The following is an 11,250-nucleotide window of genomic DNA, read 5'->3' as shown; positions in this document are numbered from 1 at the left end:
CAGCACTGTTTTGAGCAGTGGCAAAAGCGTTGGGACAAGTGCATTAATGCACATGGACAATACTTTGAAGGGGACTAATATACAGTTCAATAAAAATGCAAAAATAAAAAATAACAAAAATAAATTCCGGTTATTTTTGGGTCCCCCCTCGTATATCACATGACCACCACCCACCACTGCGAGACATCGCTGTGGACGTGGAAAATACAGCCTACTCTGTTGTTGTGTGTTCATATTTTGGGCATGGCCTAGAGATGACATCCTTCTGTTATGCTTGTTGGAACATGTTTAGTAGCTGTGGTCTGGCAATGCACTGAAATGTCACAGTATTGTGCAGTAGGCATAATTTTGACCTTGCACTAATTGTTTCTCATTTTTCAGTACAATATGTTAAGTCACATGGAGGGTAGCTGCAAATATATTGAATAAGCAGTTGCAGACAGCTGACAAGGGGTGGTCCTCCAGCTTGGGGGTTGGGTGTGGGGCTAACAACTCCACAACATAAAAAATAAGCCTGTTATGAAAGATCAGAAGAAGCTGCAGACCTGGATGGATTCTTTGGATAAACGACCTAAGTGATAGAAAATAGATAATGAGATTTGGCACTTGGAATATTATAAGTATATAGGGCAGGTTCACTAAGGACAGCGGTGGAAGAAATATCAGAATACAAGAGGTCTGATGGGACAGAGATGGCACTGAACCAGTAGGTGAATAAACATTTTCCAATGGAAATCGGAATGAGAATCGTGAATTAGAGTTCCCCCCCCCCCATACATAAGAGAATCATATCAGCAGTTAAGGGGGTAAAGTTCATTAGTAATATGATGTCATACATAATACTAAGAGGTGGATTGGGAGATATCATTGTTCTGAGTATTCATGTCCCAACAGAAGATAAAAATGATGATTTGAAAGGTTCTACGAAGAAGTAGAACATGTATTTGATAAATACCCTAAATACAATATAAAAATGTTGTTTGGAGATTTCGTTACCAAAGTAGATAGGGGAGACAGTTCCAAACCAACAGTTTGGAATGAGAGTTTGCATGAAATCAGTAATGATAATGGAGTTAGAGCAGCAAAATTTGCCACATCCAAAAATCTTACTGTCAAAGGTACAATGTTCCCACATTGTAACATTCATAAATTTACTTGGACATCTCGTGATGGAAAGCCTTACAACCAACTCGACCATATTTTGATAGACAGGAGCTTGCATTCAGGTATACTTGATGTCCAATTGTTCAGGGTAGCAGATTGTGATCTGCTGGTGGTGGTAAAATTTAGGGAGATACTGGCAATGAGTAAACAAACAACGCACAGAGTTAATATGGAGAGGTTCAATCTCAAGAAATTAAACAAGATAAAGCGTAAAGAGCAGTGTCATGTTGAAATATGAAATAGGTTCATAGCTTTGGGAAACTTAGACACTGAGGTGTATATAAATAGAGTTTGGGAAACTATTTGAGAGAATATAAAATTTCTCCGGACCCGGCGATAGGGACTAAGTCTTTCAATTGGGCACAACTGAATAGGTTTCACCTGAAGACAGAGACAGAATCCAGTCTCCAAAGTGATGTTTTTTGAAAAATAAACAATGGTTTTTAGATGAAGACAAGACAATTGATGATGTCCAAAAACATAATCTTTGTACCAATGAGAAAGAAAGTTCTATTATGTGCAACAAATACATACATACTTAAGTGACTTCTCAACATAGTCACCTCTGGAATTGAGGCACGTTTTATAAGAGGGAGTAAGTTTCTGTATGCCTGTGTCAAAGAAGTCTGCTGCCTATGAGCTCAGCCATGTTTTGATTCCTCCCATCAGCTCCTCATTACTGTTGAAGTACTGTGATCCCAGTCAGTCCTTCAGGGAGGTAAATAGGCAGTAGTCGCTTGGAGTGAGATCAGGGCTGTAAGGAGGGTGGTCAAACAACTCCAAGTTGAAATGCTGCAGCAGTTCTCGAGTGCTAGCAGGTGTATGTGGACACATGTTATCATGGAGCACTACATTGGATGTCAGCCCAGGCCTTTGCCACATTCATCAGAAATGCTTTGTATTTCAATTTTGAATCAGGGTTTAGATTTTTTGCTGTCCCTGCAATGTTACTACGTGCAATGTTATTACCTGCATTATCGTCGGAGCTACTGTCACTTTTACTGTCTGTGGCCACAATTCTTTGTTGTCCCCCATCACTGTCGCTGTCTGAATGACAATCCATTACTACACGTCTCACAAGGCAGGTCAGCTAGGTCATCGGAGGAGAATTTGTCCTTGGTCCATTCTCCCCACTAGCTACTGGCTGATACACACAGCTTGAAGAAGGCAAAGCATTTTCCTTTATAGTTGGTTAAGTAAACATCGAGGTCAAGTTACTGACTGGTAACTAAACATTGCAGAGTCTTATCACACATCTGCAGGTGGTTGTGTGCAATGTAGTTGGCGCCAGAGCCATGTATAGTGTGTTGCAACTTATTGTGGTCTAAAAACCTGTTAACATGCGAACAGTCCACCATGTTTAAAAGCAAAAAAACCTTTTAAAGGGTGCGCGGTCCGCAAAGTGTTAAGAAATTCATCACAGTTTTTGTGCTCTGTGTTTTGTGCACACCCATGAACATTTTCAGAACCCATTTTGCGCAGAACTTGTGATCATAACCTAGCCTGACTATGATAATGTCATAGCGAAGAGTGCATGAAATTTGTGGATATTCACACACAAGTTCTGAAATTATGAAGCACCATTTTCACACATTTTTTGGTCAACACTCTGAACAAGATTATAGCTCACTCAGATGGCCAACCACTTAGCTCTTCATCATGAACATTTGTTCACCTACCTTTGGACATACAATTGCTTCACTTATTACATTTTGGCCATAGACCACTGTTCATAATTCATGATGGATTTCCATGGCATTCATGTTTTTATGTGAAGAAAGCAGATAACAGCATGAATTTCCCAGCTGTGGGATTATCAATCGCAGGGAACATTATAACTCACTCTGCATAGACAAGAACAAACACCAGGCGACCAGTTATGTGATAGTTTACAAGGCAGTGAGTCATGCGATGCTACCTCACGCAACTAAAATAACAGAAGTTAGTTTCCAGATAGCCCTCATAGAAGAATATATACTAAGCAGCACAGCTTTCAAGAGCAGAATTTTCCAGCACAGATCAGTTCTGTAATACCAGCTCTGCATAAATTTTACTGCTGCCATCTTCTGTTTGTGTTAATGTTTTAATAATGAACAGTTCAGATGAGAATTGTGACAGTGCTACTGCTGGTGGTGGTGGTATTGTTGTTGTTGTTGATGTTGATGTTGATGATTATGATTATTATTTCGTTACAGATGAATTGTTTAAGATGGGTTTTGTGGAGCAGCTGGTGGGGTTGGTGAGTGAGGACTGCCAGCCAGCTTTGGAGCACTTGCTGTCAGCATTACAAGCCCTAGTCACTGATCATGCACCATCTCTGAATGAATGTCGCCAGCCACATCTGCAGCTACGGTCTACTCTCTGTAAATTCTTGGAGCAAAGCCAAGGAAAGGAGGATCGACAAGTACTTCTGGCTTATTTTTAAGTTACTTTAGATATTATAAGTACATCTTATATCAAATATTACAGTCTTCTGAGGCGCAGTCCATCTTCAAAGTGAAGATTGCTGCAGCAGGTTCCATTAAAACAATTGGACCTCTCTGCCAGACTACATAGCGTCACATTCAGAAGTCCATAATTTTAATATTTATCACTTTGAAGACCACATATCTCAGGTTCTAGCTAGTTATTTGTGAGGGTTTTATCCCTCAAGAAACATAGTTCTTTAGTCTCATATGTAACACTATGGTCTATAAATATTCACTTTAAAAAGTTTAAAAGATCATCACTACATGTTTCAACCAATGTGGTCATCATCAGGTGTTAAATTATTTGGGTTGGTGGGTTGTGTTTTCTCCTGTTGTGTATATACAAATAAGTAATTACACTATACATAAAAGACTTTGCATACATGAATTCTAATAGAAAATTTACACATGTTTCAGACACATGTGCATTGAGAGGACTTGCATATTAACAAAATAAGCAACAACAGAAGACAGAAGTTTCCTCACACAGTAATTTCTAACACCTGATGATGACCACATTGGCCGAAACATATAGCAATGGACTTGTAAACATTTAAAGTCAGTAAATTTTATAGAACATAGTGTCACATGTGAAACTGTAAAAAAACTAATCGACACTAAGTGAAAATTGCAACAGGATGCCACAGTGTAACATTAACCATACTAAATTAATTAATGCATTAACCCTTTTGTGGTAGTGTCAAACAAAAGTCAACATGGTTGAAGTTACAGGATTGGAGAGAGAAAAATAATACATTCTGTCATCTCTCTTATCATTTGTTACACTGATGTAACAGCACTGCATAAATTTGGAATGCAAATGCCATTATCATACAAGTCTCCACCACTGGATCTTATCTCAAGACATCCATTCCAGTCCCTCACATTTTATTTCCCTAAGGTAAATGGTAAAGTTATCCCTGTAACAGGCCGTGGAGGCCCATAGCGTTGTGAGACCTTGAGGCCCCCACATCTTTAGACCATTGGCTCACAGATGCTGGTACCCCCCAGAAAGATTCCTGGTACTCATTTCTGTTAGAGGCTGAGTCAACCCCAGGGCCATAATGCTGCTGGAAGAATTAGGTAAATTGAGAAAAATACACCCATTAGGACTCAAACCCACAACCTTTCCCCTTGTATCATAGTGCCTAAGCCAACTATGCTACCACATACCCCTTATTACCCTAATCTACTTTAAGATTGTCACGTGTAGGATGATACGCGTGACAAGAATGACGGGTTCTAGTTAGGATGATAGGATTTAATAACACTTTGGTTACAACCTCTCTTAATCACACTTATATACAGGATATACAGTGCTATCACTGATTTCCACACTTTACATTTCACCGCTGCACACTCACTAGGATTCCCAGTCTTCACTAGTCATCCCCTGGCAACTGATCTCAACACAAACTATGTATAACAGTCTCATTGGATCACACACTCCCAATATCACTGCACTGTAGCACTCATAAAGTTTTCAAATCGTATGTCAAATCTTCACAGGCCAACCTCCTATATTCTTCTGTACTCCTGATTCCAATTCACTCTGCAACTTACATCTCACTTTACTATGTTGAATTCACTTCTCTTGTAAGCCTTCTGCACTAGTCTCCCAATTGCCTTGAGCTCTCCTGAACTCTCCACACCCTGACTTAACGTTAAACAGATATTTGTTATATAGGCACCACATGAACAAAAAAGAAAACAAGTCACTTGATAGTACCGTAGCAGTGTGACATCATTCCTCCTGCGTGGAAGTCTGTTTACTGAGCCATTGCCTATAAGCAGGTTGCATAACCTCGTTCCATTGTTGCAGGTGTATGTTGCATGTGTTTAAAGGCCCACTACCTAGCAACACTCTGGTCATCCACATTACAGTATGGTTCTCCCATTTGCACCTAAGTTTCCCAAGTGGTTTCTTTCCTTGAGATTTTCATACATGTCCCACCCATCTCATCTTCCTTGGTTTCTTCATCCTACTCTTTGGTGAAGAATACACATTGTGAAGGTTTGTGTTATGTATATTTTTGGGCCTCATCACTGAATTCTCAAATACCTTTGATCTGTGTTCCTCCCTTAAAGGCAGGAGACCAATTTTTACAGCCTTATTAACCAGTAGATAAAAAGTTACAGTTTTATGAATATTATTCTTTAGGTTTTTAGGTGGTACACAGGGGGAAGTAATATTTTGAACTAGATAATAGTGGTAGTTCACAAATTTAATGTCCTTTTAATTCCCTCAAGACAGTCATATAAATCTATTACTGTTGTTCCCCAGCTATGTTTTTCACAAAATTTTCAAAGTATTTAATGACAGCCTATATATTATCAGTTTTGTCTTGCATTCTGGCATTGAGATATGTACATATACATTGTTTTATCTGTACTTATTTTGACATTAGCCTTCTTACTAACTTCTAATAGTGTTTCTCTATGTTTATCCTACTTTCCGTATTTTGAAACAAAGTAGGCTTATGAGATCACCTTGCTGTCTGTGTGTATCTGTATGTGTAACCCCCTCCCTTCTGAACCAATTTCTGTGAAACTTGGTGTGTGTATCATGCCACCTGAGGCCATCTCAGTGGCGTAATTTATAAATCCCTGCTGTCAGTAATACCAATATTGTAGCCTCAGATTGCTGAGATGATAACCCTAATATTACTTGAATGCCTGAACCAGTCATCATGAAACTTTGTATATATATCATGCCACTTGAGGCAATCTCAGTAGTGTACTTCATACATCCCTCCCATCAGTAATACCAACAGTTAGAGTCTCTCAGATTGTTAATTACTGTAATATAAGGGGCAATCAAATGAAAATGGGTCACCCCACATAACTCACACAGCACGCAAGTTGGTAACACTGGAATTTGCTTACGGTACGAACATGTGGTGGGGACTCAGGAAAGCACAGTGACAACGTGCCCTTGCACACTAGTCATTTGTTTGTTGTGCTGGAAGTAAGGTTAGCATTACATATGGTCATCCAACATCAGTAATGGAGGTGGGTAAAGAAGAACAATGAAGTGTAGTGCGCTTTTTGACTGCTGAAGGAGTAGGAGGACAAGAAATTCATTGTCGCATGTCTGTTGTTTACGGCGAACACAGCATGTCACTGCAAGATGATGCTAGCCCAGGACAGGCTAATCATGTCATCACTCCTGATGTTATTGCTCATCGGATGGTCATATCTGGGCAAACTGACAGATCACTGTGGAAGAAATTAATGTGAGCCCCCACAGTGCCAACTCTGTGAGGAATACGCTACAGAGATTTGGTTGGGAAGTGCTTCAACATCCCCCCTACAGCCCAGATCTCTCCGCATGTGATTTTTCACATTTTTGAAGACCTGAAGAGAGACATTCGTGGACATTGGTTTGCATCGGACGAAGACGTGTGTGGCCGGGTAAAGACGTGGTTCCTTAGACAGCCCACAGGCTTTTTCAAAGATGGGTTTGACTGTCTTATCTCCCAGTGGGATAAATGTATTAACAGTTTTGGAGATTACTTTTGAGGTAAGAAATGTTCTTTAATATGTTTTGGCTTCTGATCCGTTTTCATTTGACTGCCCCTCATATTACTTAAATGCCTGAACTGATCATCAGGAAACTTGGTATGTGTATCATGCCACCCAAGGTCATCTCAGTAATGTACTTTATACATCCCTCTTATCCCTATCATCATTACCAGTATGCAGCACCTCAGATCATATTGTTTTACTGATTCCAAGTTTTTCTACTTCTCATATCACGTACTCAGATTTTAGTGAAAGGAAAGTAGGAGTTTAGTTCTTCCCACAACTTCTTGTTCCTCATCGTATTTATGTTTCCACTTAATAAATTAATATCTTCAGCGTATACAGAAGCTGGTATCTTTCATTCATTTCCTACTCTTCTGATTTTGTTGAAAGAGAGACATATAAAAGGTAAAGTTGTCCCAATGCTCAACTAATTAGGCACTTCACTATGACATGTGGGAGTGGATATATAGAGCCGCGTATTCTTGGAGGTGAGTAGTCAGCTTTACCACCAGGGAAAGAGCCCCCGGCACCCTTTGGATAGGAGGCTGGGTGAGCCCCAGAACCAGTCTGCACAATGTGGAAAAGAGAAAAATCTTGCTTCTAACAGGACTTGAACTCTGACCCCTCAGTGTTCCAGACTGCAGCTAGTCACTATACCAACTGTGGTATTCCAGCTCCATAGTGATGTGTACCTGTAGTGATTTCTTTATCCTTATGGTTTTTAAATGTTGGCATCATGAGAAGAGTGTGGATGATTTGAGATTGTACCATATGATCTGGTAGGTGGTTCTACTACCAGGGGAACCTCAAATCCTATATATGGGCAGATTATTTATTAATCCAAAGAATTAGTGTGTAGAAATTATGATTATTTGTGATAACTGCTGTATTATGCTATATTGTAAATGTTCTTTTACTTTATTTTCAGGAGGAACATGAGTATACCAAGAATCTTTTAAGGATAATTTTCAGTGGAGAAGCTGAAGAAGAAAGGTAGAATAGATTTTATGTATGAAACGTGACATAATCTGCTTTGTTCAGAGTGATGATAATTCAAGTTTCTCCAGCTGTAATTGTAGTTCAGATCATCTGAACCAGTACTGTGGCTACAGTAATAACAAATCGGATGCTTTTGTTAACCCTGTACATTGAGTTAAAAAATTATAATTCTCTTGTAGAGAAATAAAGAAAAGAATGGTCATCAGTGATCATTCAAATTTTGATAGTGCTTAAAGATCTACTAGCTTTTCTTTCTTTCTTTCTTTCTTTCTTTCTTTCTTCTTCCTTTCATTCATTCTTTCCTACTTTCTTTCTTTTATGTAAGTATAAATGTTTCATTGTTTTAACACCACTTTCATTTGTATATTGTGTTCTTTAATCTTTATTTGATAAAATTATGTTTTTAGGAAATTAAAGTGTCTTTGTGTTTTTGTTACAAAGAATGCCTTAAATGATTGAAAGCAGTGTTAGGTTTTGTATACATGCATATTTATGTTTAGAGAAACGTAAACTCAAGAACAATGTATTTCCCCATTTAAAGCATTAAGAAAGTGTATAGGAATGTGCATCAATAAAGCCTGCTGAAACAAATTGAACTTTTGATAATAATCTTGTGCAGTGGAAGTCTCTTGTAATAACAGCTATTAACAGTGAAGAATTTGTGTTGTTATAAATGCCTGTTATAGGATGTTTAGAAGAGAGAAATGTAGAAACTGTTCGAACATCAATCACAAGTATTTATAGTCATTTCATTGTAGCTGATGAAAATGCAGGATTTATGAGGGAGTTAACTATTGTTCTGTAATATCGTAGCTATTATATCATAAGTCAGTACACAAAAGATGAAGTGTCTTGGTAATTAAATAGCAGTGTTTTTTCTTATTTCTTATTTTGAATGCCATGAATACCATTGAGAAACATTGCCTGTATGGTGCAAACCACTCAACAAATATGGTGACTGTGATCCAATGCTGAATATCCATTATATTTGAAGCTGAACTCCTTAGTATTTTTATCTTGTATTTTTTGTCCAATGGTGTATAGTTTCTTGAAGACTTTCATGTTAACAAGAATATTGTCACATGTTAGTGACTAGACATAAGGTTTGGATTCATAATTGGATTTATTGAACGCTTATAATCCATGGCTACAAATAACCATAACAGTCTAATTTATGTACTTGATAGATCAGTACAACTACAGCACATATGTGGTACAGTCATTAAGTTCATGGACTGGTTTATCGCATCATATCGCCGTACTAACTGGCTTCCAGGTGCTGACCTAATGCACAATGCACAGTCGACTCCTTATATAGCCTTGTCATGTACCACATAGAAAACACTTCTCCCAACAGTTCTTCTGTTGTATCACATAGCTATTGCTTGGGGCACAGAGAGAACACCACTTCCCAGTTACTCCACTGTTGCATGTTATGAATCTGTTGCCTAGCAATGGGCATGTTTCCAGAGCCGTTCCCTAGCAACAGCTGGCTGTGCCAGCTTCACACTCCTTGCCTTCAGCAATATGCCACATTGTTGAGAAGAAAGACCTCTGCAGTCACAAAAGAAATTGGCCCCTTTGTCTTGAAAGCTTTCACAGGGTGTATTAAACATCCAGAATTGGACAGAAATAGAAGTGGAAATCAAAGTAATATATGCAAGAACTTTTATATTAAAATGTTTGGACTGTGTATGAAATATGATCTAATTACAATTTGCAGTAATTTGGTCCTCATCCACCTTTAAATATACACCCATTTGATTTGTGGGAAGTTCACTAACTCTTCTTTCCAGCTCATTAAGAATTATAAAAAAAAGGCTCCCATATTACAATTGTAACCCATTTCCCTTATCTCTCCCTTCACCAATTTTGTTGTCATACACTGACGACAGAGAGACTTTGTTCCTCTAAAACATTGGTACTGTCTATCACCCTATGTGGTGCCTCTTTAAAATTAATTTTTGTTCATTATTTAAAAACACCTTCAGGTGTAACAATGGGTGGTAAGTAAGTAAAGGTAAAGGTATCCCATTAACAGGCCATGGAGGCCCATAAGGTTGTGAGATGTTGAGGCTCCCACATTTTCTAGACAATCAGTTCACAGATGGCGGTAAGGTGGTCAGCCTTACGTGCTGGTCGCCCTTTACTCCCAGGAATATTCCTGGTACTCATTTCTGTTAAGAGGCTGAATCGACCCCACCGCCATAGTGTGGCTGGAAGGATTAGGTCAATTGAAAAAATCCACCTCATTGGGATGCAATCCTGCAACCTTCTGGCTTATAGAATAGTGCCTCAACCAACTACGCTACCGCGTTCCCCAACAATGAGTGGCAGGATGACTAATGAGTGATGAATTGGAAAGAATTGGGAAGAAAGTGGTCATGGCCAGATTCAGGTACTTTTCTGGAATTTACTTGAGAAACTAAGGAAAATCATGAAAAACCTCAGTCAGGTTAGCCAGTGTTCTGGCTGAGATTTAAACTGGTCACCTCCTGAATACAAATGTAGAGCATTACTTCTAGAGTAGCCTATTTGATTCCCTATGACATCATAACCTAGAAGATCACAATATGGATTATATTTTGATGAAGGCACAGTTAAATCACTGAAATATTTACAATTTAATTCCTGCCCCCCCTCACGCCTGTGTCTTGACTCCACTGGATTTATTTCTCTGGGGGTGCATGCAAAACCTTTTGTATGAAACTCCAGTGGAGACATGATCCTGTGGCAAGAATTGCAGTATCAGATGGAACCATCCAGGAAATTCCTGCGTAAGCGTGACTTTTATGAAACATTGTCAAGTGAGTGGTTACTTGGAAAAAAAACATTTAATTATTCCTGGTATTTAAATTGTGAATTTCAGAATTCTGTCATTTTTAATGTATGTTGTGTGACCATTAACCCAAATACCTCGCACTATTAAACTGTTAATGCATAAGGAAATTTTCAATTACTGGGATTTCGTGTGTTGAAAGAGACCGCCAGTTACAGAAGTCTGCGTTAAATCATAAATGCGAGTTTTAGAATTGATCAATACTTAATCATTATAATTGTAACTGCGTATTTCTCCAGTTACCTAAGCAAA

At 38.6% G+C, this 11,250-nt stretch overlaps 1 protein-coding gene across 2 annotated transcripts in view; it reads left to right on the top strand.

Annotated features, from left to right (window-relative positions):
* The window catches only part of LOC111864358 (hsp70-binding protein 1), a 23,842-nt gene extending 14,801 nt beyond the window's left edge, over window positions 1-9,041 (top strand). Inside the window, exons 5-6 of one of the 2 annotated variants that reach the window (XM_023851561.2) lie at window positions 3,360-3,551; window positions 8,089-9,041. In XM_023851561.2, the coding sequence (XP_023707329.1) occupies window positions 3,360-3,551; window positions 8,089-8,099 (203 nt within the window). In that variant the 3' untranslated portion in view covers window positions 8,100-9,041. Of the gene's footprint in view, window positions 1-3,359; window positions 3,569-8,088 lie in introns of both variants that reach the window. The other variant, XM_023851560.2, reaches the window with a different exon arrangement.
* The last annotated feature ends 2,209 nt before the right edge of the window (window positions 9,042-11,250 follow it).

This window comes from Cryptotermes secundus, unplaced genomic scaffold (assembly GCF_002891405.2).
Source record: "Cryptotermes secundus unplaced genomic scaffold, Csec_1.0 scaffold312, whole genome shotgun sequence".
Taxonomy (NCBI): domain Eukaryota; kingdom Metazoa; phylum Arthropoda; class Insecta; order Blattodea; family Kalotermitidae; genus Cryptotermes; species Cryptotermes secundus.
Note: the sequence above shows the minus strand (reverse complement) of the source record. Positions and strands in the feature narration are given on the sequence as shown.